The 22,666-nt window shown below is 36.8% G+C and overlaps 1 protein-coding gene across 1 annotated transcript; it reads right to left on the minus strand.

The window, feature by feature from the left end:
* Positions 1-255: 255 nt before the first annotated feature.
* PTGS2 (prostaglandin-endoperoxide synthase 2) lies at positions 256-8,455 on the minus strand. Its single transcript, XM_004468449.5, has 10 exons — positions 8,236-8,455; positions 7,301-7,417; positions 7,043-7,186; positions 6,213-6,356; positions 5,648-5,829; positions 4,977-5,060; positions 4,601-4,847; positions 3,989-4,275; positions 2,926-3,073; positions 256-2,794 (listed from the first exon to the last, which is right to left on the minus strand). Exons 1-10 carry the CDS (start codon positions 8,285-8,287, stop codon positions 2,385-2,387), a joined length of 1,815 nt encoding a protein of 604 aa, XP_004468506.1. The 5' UTR covers positions 8,288-8,455; the 3' UTR covers positions 256-2,384.
* Positions 8,456-22,666: the final 14,211 nt, after the last annotated feature.

The raw sequence follows: 22,666 nt of genomic DNA on the forward strand, positions 1-22,666 counted from the left end.
TTTCTCTTTAAAATCCCAGTCTCAGAAATTAGTCTTTAAGTTGCATTGGGAAAAAAGAACCCACATTTGTTTGATATCATTTCTCCAACACAATGCTGCAGTAAGAGATTCTAAATAGTGACCCTAGGAAGGGTCTGTATGAAGGAGGGTAGAATCATTTCATTAAGGGCCATTTTATAGTTTTAAATAGAGAGAACACCAGTCAATAGTTCACTTTAATGACAATGCTACAATGAAATCAAATGTCAAAGACAATTGTGTGCAGACATCAAAATTTATTTTTAAAAGCGATTTTTCAATTCTTTCATAGTATAAAAATAGAGGTTTCAAGACTTATTTTACATAAGTTAATTTAAATACACATCTGTCTGAGGCATTGAAACATTTTACATACAATCCCCAATTCTCAGGTTTAGTCAACGGAGTTTAATATCAAAGTAACACTTCTAATATTGACTCTTAAACCTTTAACACATAATATCTTAAGAAAAATTCCCCTGAGTTATTTCTTTTTAATGAAATTTATTTCATATTCTCCCACTTCCCAAGAGACTCATTTTTTCAGTTATTTACAAATTTACTAAATACAGTAAAAATTAATGTAGTTTACAGTAAAAATTACAAATTTACTGATTGATCAAAATTACTAACTTTGTAATTGGTGCTGATTTAAAAATATTAAAAACCACAGTGCTTCAAGAGAGTAATTCCTCAATAAATTAGAGTTGAATGAATTAATGAAGCATCTAAGGCACTTCAAAGAATATATAAAAGTCAGTTTTATGGCACATCCTGGCTGATGAGACACACTGTTCTCTGAACTGGCATACAGGTAAATGCTACTGACATACAGTCTAATGTTAAATATCTTAATAGAATTGGTTCCTGAAAATTCATTCAAAAATCTTAATTCAAGCATTTCATCAATAAATTAAAATAAATTAAACTAAGTAATATACAGTACCAGAAAATGTCAGCTGACAATGTGATTGGAAAAGCAGCAGCAGCATTTTGCTGGGAATTATGTAGGCATTTTTGTAGTTTTAAACAAGAAAGGGCATTCATTAGAATAGGAATAAATACTAGTTTATTTGTATGCTTCTCTTGCCTTTCAATTAAAATATATGTATACTGGTTTTTTATTTTCCTCTTAAGAGGAATTAAATAGCCCTGAGCTGAGGTTGTCCTGAAAACTTGCATAAGTCCAGATAAAAAAATACAGGTAGAAAGTTCAAAGGAAGTAAAACAAAATTGTAAAATGATAAAGAGTGTCTCTTAGCAAAATGGCTAAGAGAAGAAATTAAAGGGAAGAGCATAGGGAACAGATGAGTTCAGGTTTGAGTGCCTGCTTCCCATGTTTGAGGTCCTAAATTCACTCCTGCTACCTGCTTGGAAAAAAAGAACAGCAGACAGGTAAAGCCAGGCTTAATTCAAATGCATATACTGTACTGGCTTAGTCAAGATTCCAATTAAATTAATGTGTGAAAATGAAATTAAGCATTTTGAAGAGGTATCTCATGAGGTCTTTGCTACCTTTTGCACTATGATATGGACTGCTAAATTCTACCATCAATAGAAAATCTGAGAAAACAGATAGCTAAATCCAGGGAGGTAATTCATTAACATTACAACAAAATATGTTGATACCAGGCCAGTACTCAATCACACAAAAGTCCCCTTCAAGAGTTTAAACCCAAATTCGAACTGTAATGTTTTTTTCATTAATTGTAGTATAATTTGTACAGACTTTATAGATTTAAATCTATGATAGCTCACTTTATTGGTGAGGATAAAGACTTAATAACTTTAGCACAGAAAATAAAACAAGCTTTTACAAGTGACTACCTTATAAATTTAGAAATTTCCAATTGCTGTTTTAATGTTGCTTTAAAAAATTGACATGAAATTATTGCTAATGGCTTAGTAATTCATTTTAAATGCAATACCATTCTTGTTTGATGACAAACAAATGTCTAAAAGCATGTTAAAATTACAAAATGTTAGTTGCGTCTGGTGCATCATGGAAGATACAGTGGGAACAGACAGTATAGAAACTAGCAGCATTTTACCATCTGGTTCAAGTTTTGCTTTTGTTCTTCTTACAATATAATAAAAAAATGAAATTCAGGTAAGAAGATGTCAAAATTCATGTCCCACTGGTTTATGAAAACAAAAAAAGAATCTGTTTTCCCCTTTAACATGAAGGAAATGTCTTAAGTAGTAACACAAAAATCCTTTCACAAATATTACCCCTTTCTCCGCAACAGGAGTACTACCTTCTGTTACAGAAGATGTTAAGTAAAATAAGGAGTTTAACATAAATATTAAATAATTAAGTTAAAAGAAATATCTCGTATAAATAAATAAATACAATCAATAGACTTCTACAGCTCAGCTGAACGTTCTTTCAGCAGTACTGTGGGACTGAGATCATCCAGTCTGGAATGGGAAGAGCTTGCATTAATGGTGACTGTTTTGGCAAGCTGTGAATCTTGAACATTGAATGCAGTAAAAGGACAGCCTTTCACATTATTGCAGATGAGAGACTGGATTGAGGCTGTGTTGATGATTTTAAAACCTGCTTCTCCACCAAAAGTGCTGGGCTTCCAGTAGCCAGGAGAACATATAGGATTCCCCATAAGTCCTTTCAAGGAGAATGGAGCTCCCATTTCTACCATCGTCTCACCAAAGATGGCATCTGGACGAGGCTTTTCTACCAGGAGGGCAGGATAAAGCTCCATAGCGTCAATGTCACCATAGAGTGCTTCTAACTCTGCAGCCATCTCCTTCTCTCCTGTAAGGGTGATAAAGACAGCTTCAACCAATGAAAAGCTTTAGAAATCCTTCACTTGATTTGCTTTCCACTTCTATGTTGTTTCAATTTGACTCCTGATTCTTTCAAGAAATTAAGATACAGTTTCTCACCTGTAAGCTCTTCAAATGATTCATAGGGCTTCAGCAGAAAGTGTTTGCGGTACTCATTTAAAGGCTGGTATTTCATCTCTCTGCTCTGATCGATTGAGGCCTTTGCTACTTTTTGTACTACAGGTGGAACATTCCTACCGCCAGAAATCTGTGGAAAATGAATTAAATTGTAAAATGAGAATTTTAGGCAAATTTACAGTTTCTATTGGGTATAAAACAAGTAAGTCTGGTGTTGAGCTTTAAACTGAGACTTAAAACTAACTTTCTGTCCTGGAAATATGCTTACATACTTCAACAGGAGCTGTCCTTAAAATTTCCATGCGCACTAGCCTAGAACTATTTTGTCTTTTAAAATTATTTAAAAATCAAGTTTTTGAAATTACAAAAATTTCAAGTCTGAATTTTTTATAAGATTAAAGAAAGTTTTAAAAATATTTCTGCTTTTAAGGTATGGACACAGATTGCTACTTTTTTGGGTGCAACAGCAGATAAAAATATTAGTTTAGACTTTTTAAAAAACGTACTTCTCGTCTCAAGAAAATCATTTTACTAGCAAAATAATAATTTTAAGAATAATTTGTGGTGGGAAGCAGCCTTGGCCCAATGGATAGGGCGTCTGCCTATCACATGGGTGGGCCACGGTTCAAACTCCGGGCCTCCTTAACCCATGTGGAGCTGGCCCATGCGCAGTACTGATGCGCACAAGGAGTGCCCTGCCACGCAGGGGTGTCCCCTGCGTAGGGGAGCCCCATATGCAAGGAGTGCACCCCGTAAGGAGAGCCACCCAGCGTGAAAGAAAGTGCAGCCTGTCCAGGAATGGTGACACACACAGGGAGAGCTGACACAAGATAACACAACAAAAAGAAACACACATTTCCATTGCCGCTGATAAGTACAGAAGTGATCACAGAAGAATACCCAGCGAATGGACACAGAGAGCAGACAACGGGGGGGGGGGGGGGGGGGGGGAGAAATAAAATCTTAAAAAAAAAAAAGAATTATTTGTGAGCTAGAAGCTCTGAAGTTATTAACTAGGCTTTTGATTTTTAGTAATAATGCTTACCCTGCCAGCAATTTGCCTGGTGAATGATTCAACGAACTGGGTAAGCCCATGTTCCAGTAAGATAGAGTTATTGTAGAGAAACTGTTGATAGTTGTACTCCTTATCATTGATTTGAAAGGTATCAGGCAGAAGGGGATGCCAGTGATAAAGTGTGTTAAACTCAGCAGCAATACGGTTTTGGTACTGAAATCGTTGGTTGAAAAGCAGCTCTGGATCAAACTTCAGTTTGAAGTGATAGCCACTCAACTGCTGTACATAATCCTCAATCACAATCTTAATAGTTTCTCCTAGTCACACAAAAAAGAATTAAGAACATTCATTCTTTCTCATCACAAACTTTTAAGCAACTGAACTGTGATTTTTATATTCATTAGCTATTCCTTCACTTTTATTTTTCCCTTAAAATATCAAAATAAAGGTAATTATATTTAACAATCATGCTCAAGGATAAAAACATGATTATGTGGGCTTTTTTTTGGAATTATGTATTATTGAGCATGAGATTTTATATTCACTACATTCCTTCAGAATTACTCAAAATATAGCAAAGACAACAAAGACTGTTCTCTGGGACAGAGGGTTTTATTTCAATCATTTTTTCTTCTTGCTTACCTATCAGTATTAGTCTGCTTGTCTGGAATAATTGCTCATCGTCCCATTCTGGATGCTCCTGTTTGAGTATGTCGCACACCCTGTTATGTTCCCGAAGCCATATTGTGGCATACATCATCAGCCCAGGCACCAAACCAAAGACCTCCTGCCCCACAGCAAACCGCAAGTGCTCAGGCACATGAGGAGGGTAGATCATCTCTACCTGGGTATCTTTGACTGTGGGAGGATACATCTCTCCATTAATTACCTAAAAAATAACAGTAACAGATATTGGTTAAAAAAAGGGGCTGAGAAACAAATATTTGGCATTAGGTATTTTAAAATATCGATCAGGGCAGTGAGTTCTAACTAATTCTTATATTCAAATGGAACATACCTGATATTTCAGTTTTCCATCCTTGAAAAGTCTCAGTTTATGCTGTCTATCCAGAGTTTCACCGTAAATATGATTTAAGTCCACCTTAAAAATTATGGAAAATTTTGCAGTTGAAGTTATATAACGTATCTACTTAATTTGATGTTCTAGCTTGTTTTAACTACAAATTTTCAATAAAACACATTATCATAGCCAAAAAATACAAAAATGCATTCTTTTATTTACTGTAACTAAAAACCTATATGCCTCTCGTTTAATGGTATTAATATCTCACATGGAGCCTAAAAATACATCATGTCACTAAAATTAGATAGTATTTTTAAACAAAGCATCAGACAACTTATTATTGATATCAAATTCTTATTAATAAAATGAAGCTATGTTGTTCAAATGCATGGATAATGCTGCAAAAATCTCACCTTAAGATTATTTAAAGCAGCATAATCAGGGTGCTAAAATACTTTTGAAGACACAAGATTTTACAGTGAAAATATCTTAAATTAAAAAAAGAACCAAACTAAAATATAGAGTCTATAATTTAAAAAAATTAAACCAGTAGATTAAAATGGAAAACTCCATTAAGGATTTTATAGATAGGGAATTTTTTTTTTTTGTCTTAATGATGGCACTTCAATATGATTTGCTATATTTCTGATTTCATGCTATCTTACCCCATGGCCCAATCCCTTGGTGAAAGCTGGTCCTCGTGTGTGATCTGTCTTGAAAAATTGATGGGTGAAGTGCTGAGCAAAGAACGCAAACATCATATTTGCACCCTGGGGATCAGGGATGAACTTTCTTCTTAGAAGAAACTTTTCCACAATCTCTTTTGAATCAGGAAGCTCCTTCTTCCCTGAAATATAAGAAAACTAAGCTAAGAATCCATATATTCAATTAATATATGTCAATTTACCAGAGATTTTTTCACTTACAGGATAAAAGTAATGTGAATAGGATTATTTGTAAATGAAAGTTCTAAAATATGAGAAACAACTTCTTATTGAATAATTTTATGTATTATTGTTTAACTATTATTAGTTCAGTTTTAAGGAAATAATTCAATAATATTAAAGCCCATTTACTTTCATGGAATAGTTTTCATAGATTCAAACTTAAAAAATAGCTCCATAATAATTTTTTATTAACAAATAAATGATAGAGAATGCTAATTCCTATTTTCTAGTTGTCAATTCAACCCCCAGTGCAAGTAATGCATCTCTGCTTTCTTACACTCACCTTTCACACCCATGGGAGTTGGACAGTCATCAGGCACCGGAGGAAGGGCTCTGGTGTAATAGGAAAGGTTGGAAAACGCTTCCCAGCTTTTGTAGCCATATCGAACATTATAAGTTGGTGGACTCTCAATCAAATGTGATCTTGCTGAAATTGCAAGGAAAATATATTTTATTGGTCCCATATACAAAGCAAATAATGTTCATTTTTATGATAAAATGAGGAAAGTGACAGTAGAGACAGAATTTAATTCTGACAAAGATGCTCTATTTTAAAACAAGTCTAACTGCTCCTTGTACTTAAAAGAATACATTAAAATGTATCTCTAATAATGCACATATCTTACACAGGACATTATGGTTCAGCCATCTTGACTTTTCAAAAAACCATATATGGCATAAGAGACTTATGACAGGAAAGTCTAGGTATGAAACTCACTGTACAGCTCTATTTTCTTGCTAGTCCCAGTTCATATTAACCATGTATTTTAATGGGTGCTACATGTTTAGAATAATTCTCTGGCCTGTGGATACTCAACCAGCAGCTGAACCATATTTCCTTTACTTATTGAAAGGGACAGTAGGAGAGTAATGGGGAGAAGTCAGTGGGGTTGTGAGTAGAATTCCAATTATGAGACATAACTGTAAAAACTGGGTGGGACCCAGTCAATATTTTTGGCCATTAAGATAGAAGGGATACTGAAAAAGCTATATTGCAAGCCAAGTAGTCAGGGATGGAAATCTATTTTTGGAACAGTCTTAGTGAACTACAGTATTATAAGCCACATTTTTCTTTTAGGAAGCTGAAAACAGTAGAAAGAGGCTCCAACTTACATGTCAGCACGTATTTCATAATACTGTTTCTCAGGATGGGAATGCTATTGACAATGTTCCAGACTCCCTTGAAGTGGGTAAGTATGTGGTGCACAGTGTTTGGAGTGGGTTTCAGGAACAATTTTATTCTTGTCAGAAATTCAGCTGCAAGAAGAAAAAAAGGGAGAAATTAACATGGCTCATTTTAAGACACAAATCTCTAAAATGATAATTGTTTGTGGTCCCATTCCAAATGAGGGAACCCAGGGATAAACTTACGTGTTGAACAGTTTTCCCCGTAGAATCCTGTCCGAGTACAGTCACATTTATACTGGTCAAATCCTACGCTCATACATACACCTCGGTTTTGACATGGATTGGAACAGCAAGGATTCGCTACAATGAAAGGAAGGATAGTAAATACATCACCTTTTAGTGTGTATATTTGACTTCAACAATTGTTTACTTACCATGGGTCAACTTTACCGTAATAAATTCAAGAACCATACAAACTGTCACGCGTAAACTATTTTTAGCCTGCTCACAGAATGATTATAAGCTAGATATACCAACTTCCATTCTAAATAAGAGTAACCGAACATTCAACCTGGGAAATAATGGCACTAAGCCTTTTCTTAATGACGTTTTAGGTGTCCGAATTAGCATTTTTAAGAAGCTCAAATAAGTGGCACTTTCCAAATTAAAGTGGATGGATCACTACATTACTCAAAATTTAAGAAAATATTCCAAGTAAAAACAGCTTTTTCAAAAAGAAAATACTTATCTTAAAAATACTAGCGGCTTTTCTGGCGCAGAAATAAAATACAGTAACAAGTTTATTCAAAACAATCGCTCCCATTCAATAAGGGTAGGTAACACACACACAAACCTTTCACATATATTTATCAGATCCTGTCTTATGACGAGAAGCTGCAAATTAGTATCCCTATTCCCATTTAGCAGATGAGGAAAGAGGCTGAGACGGATGAAGTAACCGGTCCCATTGCGTAACCGATCGCGTGACAGAGCTGTGCTAGCCACCTAGGTGTTCTGAACTCAAGAGGTCCAAAATTTTTTTCAAAGTCATGCAGGGTCTCCCTTTGGAGAGTACTGACTACCGCGCGGGCGGGAAGCGGGGGAGCGGCGAAGGCAGGGGGAAAACGGCGCGAGGCCAGGCACCGAGCTGGAGGGGCGCGGCGCGCAGAGCAACCCACCTGCGAGGCCGAGCGCCAGGGCGGCGCACAGGAGCAGGGCGCGGGCGAGCATCTCGGCGGCGGGCGGGCGGAGGCGGCGAGGGCTGTGGTCTCCGGGATCCAACTCCGGAGGAGGCGCTGCTGAGACTTCGCCGGCTGCAAGTCGTTTGACAACTGGAAACTAACGGAGAGCACAGCCCTTTTATTCGTGAAAATCACGTCACACATGACTTGTCCGTTTCCGCTTCTCCTGGCACCCACAGTTCCCCTCCCCCTCTCACATAAAGCTAATTGCTCCTTCCGGGCTGCGATCTCCCGCGTCTCCTCCCCCAAATGCGCGTGTGAGTTGCCTCGGTGTTCTCCTCGTCTCTCACGGAGCCCCTGCGAAGCGCACGGGGGCAGAGCGCCGGGAAAGCCCCAGCGGGCCGCCGCCGCCTCGCCCGGCGCCTGCGGATTTGCCCCGCGAGGAAGAGAGCAGTGCGGCCTGGCGTGAGAAACGGCGAGAAGGCTTTGTGGTTTTAGAGGCGATCGATGCTTAACCTGGTGCGTATGCGGCACAGGCAATCGACCCTCCTTCCGCCTTTTTTTGGTCGCATGAAAGCTAATAGCTAGTCAACAACTTCATAGGTAACTTTTTTTTTTTACTTGCAAAGGATATACTGCTCTCCTTCATCCCCCCACCCCTTTTTTGAAGAAGGGAAAAAAGGTAAAGTCACCTCTACAGTACGGCTCCAAAGCATTTTTTCCTGTAAAAAAGTTCATATGAGCTCGAGGGACCAGTATAGCACTTGCTCTCCTATGAAATGAACATGGGCATGGAGTTGCCCAGGGTTTGAAGGGCTGTTAAACGACCAAAGTATTCGCTCTGATGCATTTCTTTCTTTGCAGTGTTGTTTCCACCACTTGATCACCAGTCCTTCACAGAAGAGACCAATAAAAAGAATGATTTAAAATTTTTTTTTGTTTCTGTCCACTTTTCCAAGATGATGAGTCATGACAATGGTTCAATACAACATCGCATATACTTTTCCATTGTTTGGGTTTATTATGGCTAATTATCGTCATTTTGGAACATAGTCTGACGAGAAATTAGATGAAATGGATGTAAAAGTGGGGTGATTAAGACAATTTTGGATTTCGTATTCCTTTGCTTTTGTTTGATAAAGGATTGGGTGGGTGAAGATGAAAAACAAAGCAAGAGCAAAAAAATGGAGATTAAATAAATGTTCAGTTAAGGCATAAATTATTAACATTATTGGAAAAGAGTGGCATAAAACCTGAACTAAAGCTACGATTGCTCGATTTGAAGATTTAAAAAAAAGAAAGGAACTCACATAGATAGAAAACTTTTTTATCTTGTCTAATGTACACATTATCTGATTATACATGAGATGCAAATGAGTCAAAAGCCTTTCTCGTTCTATACTCATATTTAATCATTCCATTTGTGGCACTGCCAATTTTACTGAGTCTCACATGAAATTTCAAGTTAGAGCACAGATTATTCCATTTTCCTTTTAATAATTCCAATTTTCTGTTTCATTTAAAATGAGTAGGTTGTATCTCCTTGAATTTCAAGTTGATTTCTAGAGCTACCAGCTTGGGTTAGATACTATGTAAGAATACATACTCTGACAGCGACAGTGTACTAAAATTATGTGTTTTAACCCTGAGTTCATTTTGAAATTATTATCCTCCCCAGCAGTCATTAACTGTAAACCTACAATGTGTGGAAGGATGTTCTGTTGTTTGGAGAGAGACTCTAAATTCAAAGGTGAGGATGAAATAAGAGGACACAAGAATAATCGTATTTAGACTATATGGCGCTTAAAGAAATTGACCTGTTTCATAATGGAAATTCAAATAAAACATCTCTTTGCTTAAATTATTTGATTTAATCTGTAACTTCTATGGCAGGAGCACTCCATGTACCCTTAAAGTCAGAAAAGAGTTCAAGGGGAAACAGATTTTTAGGATGGGAATAGTTTTGAGAAGAAATACAAAGTATAAACTGAAGAAAAATCATTATTATTTAGTTTATTAAATAATTTTGACACTTACAAGACAATAAAAGATAATGGATAGGTATACTTTGAGGAAATAGGATTCTGGTCATGGGGGAATAGTAACTATCCCAAACCAAATCAATATGTTTAATACTGTTATATGTGGAAAAGTGCTATAATCACTATAACATGATTTATCTCCCCATAGAAAATAAGGTTTTGATTATGTAGAAACTATAACTTTCATTTTTGTATGTATTTCGTGTTTCTGCATTTATTTTAGGCAAATATATGTATCTGTTGTACAACATTTCTTTTATTGATCTCTGATATTTGTGCATTTTTCTTACAGAGCATTTTAGCTCTGTATGAAAGGAAAATAAAAAAGAATATTGAGGGAAGCAGATGTGACTCAACTGATAAAGTGTCTGCCTACCATACAGGAGGTCCAGGGTTGAACCCAGGGCCTCCTGGCCCATGTGGTACGCTGGTCCCTGCACAATGCTGCCATGTGCAGGGAGTGCCATGCCATGCAGGGGTGTCTCCTATGTAGGGGAGCCCCATGCACAAGGAGTGTGCCCCGCAAGGAGAGCCACTCCATGTGACAAAAGCACAGCCTGCCCAGCAGTGGCACCGCACACACGGAGAGCTGATGCAGCAAAAAGAGACACAGATTCCCGGTGCCGCTGAGAATGTGAGCGGACACAGAAGAACACACAGCGAATGGACACAAGAGAACAGACAACGGGGAGGGGGAGAGGGGAGAGAAATAAATAAAAAATAAATAAATCTTTAAAAAAACAACATTGAAAATCTTCCAGAGCATTCTGTTGAGTTTTACTGCCCCCTTCTGCTGCTTGAATTTTTATGAACTTCTTTATCTCTAAAATGTGTTCTCCAGACATATTTTATGTTTGTTACAATGTTCCTAAAATTTTACACATTATTTAACGTTCACAAATACACTGAAAAGGAGTGAAATATTTATTAATCGAAGGGATAAACCATATGAGTCTCACAAAAATTATAATGGAATGAAAGAATATTCTCAGAAATGTATTTAAAATCAGTTGAAGCTATGTTTCATAAGGAAGTTGATTTCAGGAATGATAGATTCATCCATTTATTCAATAACTATCTATTGAGAACTAGTAATTGCTGGTCAGTACTTTAGTTCCTTAGGATTCAACATTTAACAAAACAGACAAAACATCTTTGGTTTTGCAATTTGTATTCTTGGGGAAGACAGGTAATAAAATGTAAGTAAAATATATAGCTTATTAGATGCTGATAAATGTTATGGAGAAACATAAAAACAGGGAAGTGAATGACAGAGTGATGGGGGCTGTAAACTCAAATATAGTCATACCGTAGTCTCTACTGCTTTGAAACTCATGGAATTTGGAACTCGATGTATGTTGATGTAAATATTTTGTTTGGTACTCATCGAGCAAGCTAGAACTTCTCGGTATCAGTTATCTCGTGACTTGCTAACCTCTCCAGCTGAAACAAAGAGTCATGTATTAGTTATGCAGTAGCTCTTGCCCTGTGTATATCCCACTGCTGTCTTATCTTAGTTTCTGTGATCATTTTGTGTATTTTTGTGTTGGTTTCCCTGTCATGGGTCCTAAGAAAATGAGCAGTGATAGGGCTGAGCCGAAAAGAAAATTACTTCTCACCAACACTGAGCAAAAAAAAAAAAAGAAAGAATAGATAAATATGAGTGTAGTACTTGCATTACTGATCTTGCTAGGGAATACAGTATGCCTAGAACAATGGTCTCTACCATCATTAAGAATAAAGAATTGATAAAAAAGGCTGATGTTGCAAAAGGAGTTAAAGCAATAGCAAAGCAGTGTTCCCAAACACTTGAAGTTGAAAAGCTGTTATTAATTTGGGTAAATGAGAAGCAGTGAGCAGGAGACAATGTATCAGAAGTCATGATATGTGAAAAAGGGAAAGGGTTGTGTGCCAATCTTTTGAAAAACAAACTGGGGACCACGTGGTGAGTGTGTTGAAGCTTTTAAGGTCAGCCACGACTGATGTGATAATTTTAAAAAGAGACCCAGCATCCATAGTGTCATGAGGCATGGCGAGGCAGTCAGTGCTCATAAAAAGCCTGCTGATGAATTCGTCAGGGAATTTCAAAACTATATAGAGGCTAAGGGTTTTATTAACTGTAATGAGGCGGGAGTTTTTTGGGAAAAAAATGTCATGTGGAATCTACATCACAAAAGAGGAGAAGGCATCACCAGGCCAGAATTTGTGGCTAGAAACTGTGACTCAAAGAGACTTCAAAGGGTCTGAGGCTGACCCCAGGCCTGCAGGTACAAGTGCACAGTTGTGCAGGCTACTGTGTCTTTGGGTCATATTGTGAAGAGCTCAGCACTGAGGAGCTGCAGAAACTACAGAAGGAGCAGCAACAAGAGGTGGCTGAAGAAATTTCTTCAGGTAAGGAGGAGGTAATGGAGGATGTCCCTAGTTCGTTGATAAAAAAAATGTGTTCAGAATGGGCAGAAGTTCAAAACTTTGTGGAGAAGTACCATCCAGACAAAGCTCTGACAAGCAGAAATGTGAATGTATTGAATGACTAAAGAACGCCTGAGGTACAAGTGCCCAATGTTCTATTGGCGGGGGACTCTTCTTCCAGCAGCACTCCACGTGCTTCTCCTCCCACCATCCCATTAGGCCACAGACTCTTCTACATACAGGTAAAGTGCAGTTTTCATTTTATTTAATTTAAGTATTTTTAAATTTTAGATTTATTTCTTGTGTAAAGTAATGATAGACAATCCTATCTCTTTACATGTTGCCTTAAAAATGTACATTGTCTTTGGTTTGGGAACACATTACATTTATTTGCATTATTCCTTATCAGAAAAATGTGTTTGGTACTCATCATTTTTGGTACTCATTGTGCCTCCTAGACACAATTAATGACAAGTACCAAGGTACTGCTGTAGATTGCTGGAGTTGTTACAACTTGGCATTGTGGGAACAGGTTTAGGGCACAACAGAAACTTTCAGCAAATGATCCTTTTATTCCTTTGCACAAAATCAAGAGTCTAAAAAGGGCAAATAATCTCCTTCTCACTTACACAGCACAGAGTCCAAAAGAGCAGGGAAAGAAGTCCCATCATGGCCAGTTTCTCGGGGTGGCCAAAATCTGTCCTGGGTTGGGGTCGATAGATGGCAGCTCTGCAAGCCCACTTCACACCAGGGAAAAGAGACCGATCTGTGCTGTTTGAGTGAGGTTTTTATCCACCTGGGAGTGGGGTTGGAGGGGAGAGCTGCCACTCATAATTCCTTCTTCTGGTTGCTTCTTTCGAGTTTTTGTGTTTAAAGTCTACCCTGACCTTTTCATTAGACTCACCATCTCCTCTAGGTTGTGGAATGGCACATAATAGAAAAAGAGGTGGGCTGACAGGCTGAAGAGGGCCATTTACTGTGCTGGTGACTTCCCTAGAGGAGGTTGGGGGTAGGTGAGGGCTGGGGGATGGCTGCTTAATAGTGTCTGTGATTTCTATAACACCTCCAGGAGCAGATGCCCCTAAAGAAAGATTTGACTGAGATGTGGGACTTTGACATACATTTCGCTGTTTGGAAGAGCCCTCTGGAAGTGCAACAAGTGTGAGCACTTTGTGTAAAGTGTGAAGACATGCCCAGCATGCTCCAGAAACAAAAGAGGCTAGTTTAGATCCATCAGAGAGAGCAAGAGGGAAAGTAACAGAACATGAGAATTGAGAGGGAGAGATGTATTATATTAATGTACTCCATAGGCTACACTGGCAACACATTTTCAATTCCCTTGAGGTGGGTACACTGCAACAATATTAGCCAGCAGGTAAAAAAATAGGAACAAATCCAGGTTTTCATGACCAAGATTCAACACTTTAGAAATTTGTTTTTTGTGTCAGGGGAAGGGAAGATTTTCAACAAATCCTCAATGATACTCTTTGAAAACACATCTCACTAAGTAGGGACAATAGAACAGGCACAACAACTCATGATATTTCAGAGTGATCTCAAAGAAGTAAAAAGAGAATATAAGAAGTTATTCAAATTTTCTATAACCTTTGAAAATGAACTTCAACCCATAAATAAGGGCTTCTGAATTTTGGCTATTTTTTAAAACTTGTCCACATATTAATTTTACCTCTCCCAGATGTTTCACTTCTTTTTTTTTTTGTGATGTGAGAAAACAGCCGCCACCTCATGGGCCACAAGACTATTTTGCTGAAAGCAGTGCATATTTGTTTACCGCTATTCTCAATCATGGGGCACAATCTTCAAGGCGGAATACTGCAGATTGAATAGTGTCAGATGCTTATTTAGGGTAGTCATGGAAAGTTCTACTTCCTTTCTTAACTAAAACCTCCCTCTACCCTAGGGGCAATGATTCCCTTGCAAATATCTGAAAAGTTACTCCTTCTCTCATTCTCCTCATACTTAGAGACATCATTCATATCATTCCTTTTCCTTCTTTCTTAAAATGTTATTCTCTTGTCTTAAAGATTTTCCAGTAGTTTTAACAAGCACTTCAGAATTTCTTACCTCTAAAGTTTTATGTATTCCTTATACTCTCACCTGAACCTCAAACCCACTTGTCCAACTGTTCCCTGGAGAGTTCATATGACCATACTAAAAACAAAATTTATCCTCTTACCAAAAAATTCCCTACCCTTTATAAAGATATAAACGGACAAAGCCATGATCAACTAATTTAGTAAAGAATTTCTTAGTACCATATAAAAATATAGTTAACTTCACTAAGAAGTGAAGAAATGCAAATAAAAAATCGAGAGATCATTTATCAAATTATTAATAATGGTTTAATAATAGAATAAATATACACTATTAATAGTATCCATGTATTGAATTATGCCTACATGTCAAACCCTATTGTGATGGTTTGAAGCTGTATGTACCTTAGAAAAACATGTTCTTAAATCTAACCCATTCCTGTGGATATAAACCCATCCTAAGTAGGACATTTTGATGAGACTACTTCAGTTAATGTGTGTCCCACCTCTTTCAGGATGGGTCTTAATGAATAAGGGGTGGAGGGGGGGGGGGGAGAGAGAGAGAAAGCAAGTCACAAGAGTAAGAAGCTGAAAAGCAACGGAACCTGGAAGAGAAGAGAGAGACCAGTAGACGCTGCCATGTGCCTTGCAATGTGGCAGAGGAGCCAATCAGTGCTGACAGCTGGTCTTTAGGAAGAAAGCCTCTGCTTGTTGATGATTTGATTTGGACATTTTCCTGGACTCTAACTGTAAGCAAATAAATTCTTATTGTTTAAGCCCAACCCATTTCATGGTATTGCTTTGAGCAGACTAGGAAGATAAAACACCTATCTTAATCTTTTTACATCTTAACATACATAACTGCAATGTAAAATGGTAACCATTAGAAATGTTCAAGGCACAGCCAGGAGGCCAGTGCCTGGTGGGAAGGGAACTAAGCAGATGTTGAGAGATGAGGTCTGAGAGATTGTATTATCTGCAGTTAGCAGGCGCTTAAATAAGTAGTCATCTCTTAGCCATAGGAATAAATGTAATTTTAATTTTTTTTTTTGGTCATTCTGTAGTTTCTGTGCTTTCTAAATGAATGCATATGGGTTTTACCAAGGCTGTTCACCTGATGGTGGGGAGTTGGCCACATTCCCAGATGCAAGAGCATCGACTCACGGTTAAGCTTTTTTTTCTCTCTTCCACACTTTTTTTCATTAATAAGGACACTTTGACTATGTTATTTAACTAATCTGAGTTCATCTGTGTATCTTTCTGAACACTGGAGGAACAATTGAGTTTGTATTGAAATTAGATGAGATGAAATGGCCTGGACAGAAATTTTTAGAAGTGATGCTTCCATAACTTGTGGAGCTGCATTTTGTATGTTATTTTATTTTTTGAATTTGAAATAAAGTTTGATAAAGAAAGGTATTAAAAAATTCTTATTACTTTATTATTTCATAATAAAATATAAACATTTTAATAAAAACTATTTAGAAATGACATATCATCCAAAGAATATGATATAATAGATTGTGTTCTCTTTGGTACTAAGAATGTCTAACTTTTTCCATGGATACAAGGTAGTTTTTTTCATTGTATTTATATTTCTTTCTTCCATCTTCTTATCACTTACTTCCTATAATCATAATTAATTTGATTTACTGTAAAATATTTCATTCCTTTTATATCAAATACTCCTTCATTATTGCAAACATAGTTTAACGAAAGAAGCATTGAATTTGAAAGACTGACCATACAACCTTGGGCGAGTCATTTATTTTTTGTTATTCCTCATTTTCTTCATCTACTTCAGAAATTTGTCATAAAGATAAATGAAATAGTTATCCCTTCCACATTGCAGGGGTTAGGATTGCAGCACTTCTGTGATCTGGAAAATCCACGTCAAATTTTTTGGCCCTACGTTCCTACCAGAGAAGTCTGAATTTTCTTTTTCTTTTACTGGGTGTTTATAGGATCTTATTGTAAAATTTGGGTTAAGTATTTGGTTATAGGCTACATGTAGGTCAATGTGAAGTAAAAATACTATATGAAAAAAATTTAAAAATATGAAATAAATATGAATATTTTTTAAAAAAATGAAACAAATTTGAGAATAATACTGAACATACTGTATGTATAACAAAAGATTTTAAAAAAATAACCTTTGAAATTCCCTAAACTTTTTCTGTATTGTCTCCTGGCCTTTGTGTGTCATCTGCGGCTTCTGTAAAACTTCCCCCAAATCCCCATTTAATTTCTTATGCCAACCCATATATCGAAAGCACTATGGGGAAAGTTGCGATGTGGAAGGGATAACTGTATATGAACTCCTTTGAGTTATCAGAAGAAATCTAAATCCAATACATTTATACTTCCCAAAATCCATTACTTCAAATGTAACCTGGTCATCCTTGCCCTCTGCTGTTGAGATATTTTGCATCTCTTTGTATTTCCATCTTCCACTTTCATCTTTCTAATTTTATACTTTGAACTCTTCTCAGATAAATCCTTGGGCTGTTGGCTATTTAAAAAATATTTTCTATGTATATGATCATAGGACTGATATGGCATTCAAAAGTCCAGAATATGTCTCCTTTTTGTGGTTAAACTTGATTCCATGTCTGTGCATTTTGAAGAGTTGCAAATACCATTTTTGAATTTAAGTTCATTTGGCATTAAGCAAAACCTCGTTCTGTAAATCAGCTGTTTTCACTTATAAACTCTGCATGTAATTTATTTTAGAAGAGAATGAAAAATCTATTTAAAGAGCATGACCACCCCCAACTTTTAAGTTCCGTACCAAGTTTTTTTTTCTGTAAAAAATAATGAGGAAAAAACAAAAACAAAAATAGTATAAATATTTAATTTGAGCATTTAAACTTGAGGCTACTTATGATTTATTTCCAAAAATTAACTTCAATTACATTTAACACAATAAACTAAATCTTTTTTTCCACCAAGATTTAATGTACATTTATTCTTAACACATGGAACATATAGTACAAAGATTTAATACTGAATAAATATTAAGCCAAAAAAAAGGAAAAAAAAGGAGAAATTTACATCAAGTTTAGATATGACATTTGAAATACAAAAATGCAGATTTTATCACTGAAAAAAATCTCAATTGTGTTTCTTCATCAGGAATGTCAGGAATTTCACCTGAACCTAGAACTTTTTCACACCTTGATTAGAAAGAAAAGAAAAGAAAACAAAAACCCAGAAAAAAATAACTTATAAATTAATTGGCTTCTGAGACAGCAAGGACTTTTTATAGAGACCTGTACAGCATTGTGCCAAGATAAATCTTCTATTTTAATATTTTTTCACATTATATATTTTTATTCCCTTATTTTCTCAAAACATTTATTGGATGTCTTCTATCAATAGACAATACTAATCTTGTAAATGATACAAAATTCAGGTTTTGAACCTAGCAAATCAGTCAGATAATGAAGACTTATTTTTATGAATAGCACCCATTCATTAGGGGGATTTTTAACCTGTCGATCATAGTAAAGACTCAATCTATGTTTAGCAAATTACAGATTGTGCATGGCTTTCATTGTTCAGAATTCTTGGAACCATGTTCACTCAGCCATCTATTTTCATTATAGGCACTAGTGATTATCACTGATTACTGAAATTAAGGGTTTTACCCTCTTGAGCTTACATTGTAGAAGAGCAGGCTGAAGGAAAACAAGTAAAGGAAGAAATGCCTTTATTTACAAATTGAGGTAAGTTCTATGAAGCCACAGAACAAGGAGAATTACAGGTTGGTCAGGCTGGACTCGCTCATGTAAATGGCAGCATCTCATTGTTCTCTGGTGAAATGAATGTTGATTAAATGAACCACTGAAACTTGCTCTATGTGACGGTTTTAATAAGAAGATTTTGACCACAGTAGTGAGAAGACAAAGCAAAGATACCAACTTATGTCATACATCAGCATTTCTTCTTTTATGCTATTTGTTAGAAAATGCTTCACTCATTATTTCCATGGAGTAATTACTCTTCCCTAGACCAATGATCATTAACAGAGGAAAAAATCCCAGTCTCAAACCTTTATTGTATTCCAGCAATTGAACATAATGAAAAAAACCACACACACACAAAAACAAAAACAGGATTACAGTGCTTTCATTCACACTTTGGTCATTCTTCCTTCTGTTACAGCACTTATTGAATATTTGAGGTGATATAGCAATAATGTAATCTTCACAACAGCTCTTTCTGAATTATATTTAAAGCTGATTCTATGCATAGGAACATTGGGCCTCAGAGAGTATTAAGGATGCAGAGACACTGAATAGTAAGGCTGAAATTTAATTAGTTACATATTTATTTCTCCCACTATACAAAATAGGCTACTTAGCAGTAGGATACTGCAATCTTAATAGCACGAACTCTGGACTTAGGTTCTGCTAATTGCTTGTTGTCTGGCCCTGGAAAAATTATTTAACTTCTCTGTCTCTTAGTTTCCTCATCTGTAAAATGGGGATAGTAATAGTGACAAGACACTTAAATGAGATAATACATGTGAAACATCTAGAATAGTGTCTAGCACACAGTCAGCACTTTGTGAATCTTAAGTGTTATTATTCATCAGAGTCGACATTTATTTTACTCTTTCAGTGTGTAAGCCCTAAGCAAGGTACTCTACACATGCAATCTAATGTCCTTAGGGTTCAGCATCTCTCTACATTGATTGGTTTGTGTGGTGGATGCAACTCCTCCAATAAAGTGGCTTCTAATATTTCCCTTAGAGTTTCCATAGAAGGGATTTGAGCAAATCCATACCATACAATACTGATTTGGGGAACCATATCAGACTTTCCTATAGGGAAAGAGCAGCACACAGAGGACGGGGAGCAAGTTCAGAGGCAGGAGAGTAGAGCAAGAGCCCCCTCAGGCCTTTGCCTGGCTTTTAAAATGTTAATTATTCCACCCTTTTGCTAAAGGCAGTGAAGGGAGTTCCAGCTGTTTGCTGTTTTGATTGATTAGCCCACCACCAATCCCTTAGCGAGGACCCAGTGATAAAGTTCTTAGGGAACAAGCTGGGCTTTTCCTTGCTCCTGGAAGACATCTTTATTCTGGATGGCAGAATCTTGGGGGAGGGTCTTCCGGCAGCCATCTTGGGGGTTACTGATGTCCTCGTGGACTCTTTGCCAGGTTCCAGACCATCTATTAATTCCCTATCTTACTAGCCTGCTTCAGTAGGTAGATAAAAAATGTTTATTTAGAATGCAAAATTAAAATTACAAAAAATTACCATTTTTTTAAAAAAACACACAATAAATTCCTTAAATCACAGGATTCAGAAAAATAATATAACATTTTATTAACTCATTACCAGACACACCTTTATAATAGTTTTTTCCTGTGGGTGTTTTTCATTTTTAAAACTCCCCCACCCCAGATTGTTTCCCTCATGTGTTTGCTCATTGTTTTTTGCTTGTTGTCTGTCTGTCTTTTTTTTTTTTAGGAGGCACCAGCAGCCAAACCCAGGACCTGCCATGTGGGAGGTGGCTGCTCAATTGCTTGCGTCACATCTGCTTCCTGATTGTTTTTTTGTTTTTGCATTTTTCTGTGTGTTGTTTGTTCATTGCCTTGCTCTTTATTTTTGCTCGTTATCTACTCATTGTATTTGCTTATTTTCTGCTCATTGTCTGCTATCTTCTTTAGGAGGCACCAGGAACCCAACCTGGGACTGCCCATGTGGGAGGTGGGTGCTAAACTGCTTGAGCCACATCTGCTCCTTATTAATTTTTAATTATTGCATATTGCATACTTCATCACTTCTTTCCGACAAGGATCTTGTCATCTCATTTCTACAGAGAAAATGAAGATATCATTCTTTCCTCTAGTATGGTGATTGTAGTGTTTTATTGATAGCTTAGAAAAGTTTCTTTCAGTGTCACTCATTATTGGTAATGTCATGTAAATGTTTAAAAATCGTTATAAAATATGGGAAAATATCAATTTTCTTTTTAAGGACCTGTGAGATTTCAGAGGAAAATTCAAGTTTTCTCATGTAGGAATTTATCTTAAATATTTTTTGAGTAGATAACGTCCAAGCACTGAAAGTCTGGGTCTTCTTCCAGGGCAGTGGAAGAAGCCCTGTGCCTGTGAGGGGTGCTGAAGCATGAAATTTATTATTTTACAGTAAATTCACCTCAAAGTTAGGCTACATAAAAAAATAAACTAGTGCGTATGAGTTTTTCTAATTTCTTTTTAAATATTTTAATTTCTGTACTTTAGAATTTAGTTTGAGGGATAAGATGAAAAAGGATTTAAGATGGAGGAGTACGAAATATAGTGGTCACGGGTTTTCTTTCTTTCTTATTCAGAAACTACATGTCTAATCCAAGCTTGGCATTTCACAAATCCACAATTATGGGTGAGAAGGGGAATGAAGACGGAGCTGAGCAGTTTTATCGTAGGTGACAGAAAACTCAATTCAGCTCATGCCCTACTGAGGGCAATCAATAGAAGTTGCGAATACAAATATGTTGGAGATGGGGAAGACTAAAATAATGATTATGTATTCACAGAAAAATGGATTTTTTCCAAGGGTTGTAAGTTATATTGACCCATGTATGTGTTAGATAATTTTGTTTTTAGAAGGTAGCGGGAATCGAATGTAGTCCCGTACATGGGAAGTAGGCCCAGACCACTGAGCTACATCTGCTCCCCAATGAGATTTGGTTTTTCATTTGTTTTGTCTTGTTTTTAGGCGATAGCAGGGATTGAACCCAGGACCTTGTACATGGGAAGCAGATGCTCAACCACTTCAGCTATATCTCCTCCCCATTTATGATGGTTAGGCTATTGTGTCAACTCAGCCAGGTAATTGTGCCCAGTTGTTTGGTCACGTAAGCACTAGGCTAACTGTAATACAAAGGCATTTATGGACTTTAGTCACCATTGACTTCAATGCAGTGGTAAATCATAGATTACTGGTTATAATTACATCAATCAGGGAGATTGCCATCAGCAATGAGTGACACTTAACCCAATCAGTTGAATGCCTTAAAAGTGGAAGTGAATACAGCATTGAGAGAGAATTTCCTAGCTTTTCTTTGGACAGCCAACAGCTCTCAGAACTCATCAGGAACCTTCATTAGACTTCCATTGTAGCCTCTGGTTGCTACCTGCCTGCAGAACCTGGACTTGTGCATCCCCATGACTGTGTGAGAGATGAGAGACTTTTATAGAATTGCATACTATTGACAGATATATCTTGTTGATTCTGTTTCCCTAGAGAACCCTGACTAATACAGCTTGGTACCAGGAGTGGTTCCTGAGGAACAGAGTCTTAAACATGGGATGTTCAAGGTGATTCTGGGAGTTGTGCTATCTTTCTACTCTAATTTAGACTCAAGGGTACTGATGACTCCCTTTCCAATAATGAAGAGGCTGCTAATAGTCCATGGTGCGAGTTGGCAATGGAGATATGCAAAGTAGCATCACTGGATTCCCCTCCTTCCATGCTTATAAGAAGCAAGGATCTCGGTGAGAGTGTTTTCAACACCTTAAAAGAGTTTTGTGGAGTCAAATGGTATGATGATATTGTTGAATGGCTCCTCCTAGATACTCTGGATACTGTTACAAAAGAAAGAGATGTGTTAAAGGCTTCAAATTTGAAACTTAGATACTAAATGGATGATGCAAAAGTTTCTAATTGTGCTCTGAAAGAAAATCTTGTCTCCTGTAGACACAGGCTCGAAATATCTGAAAACCAAACTCAGACTCTCATTGTATGAATAGTGGAGTTACAAAGAAAATTAAAATCTCAACCCTGCACAGTTTCTGCAGTTAAAGTGAAGGCATTGATTGGAAAAGAGTGGAATCCAGAGAATTGGGATAGAGACATATGGAATGATGATATTGATGGAGACATTGGAACCCTGAATTCTGCTGAGACTTTAC

Source organism: Dasypus novemcinctus, chromosome 13 (assembly GCF_030445035.2).
Source record: "Dasypus novemcinctus isolate mDasNov1 chromosome 13, mDasNov1.1.hap2, whole genome shotgun sequence".
Lineage (NCBI taxonomy): Eukaryota > Metazoa > Chordata > Mammalia > Cingulata > Dasypodidae > Dasypus > Dasypus novemcinctus.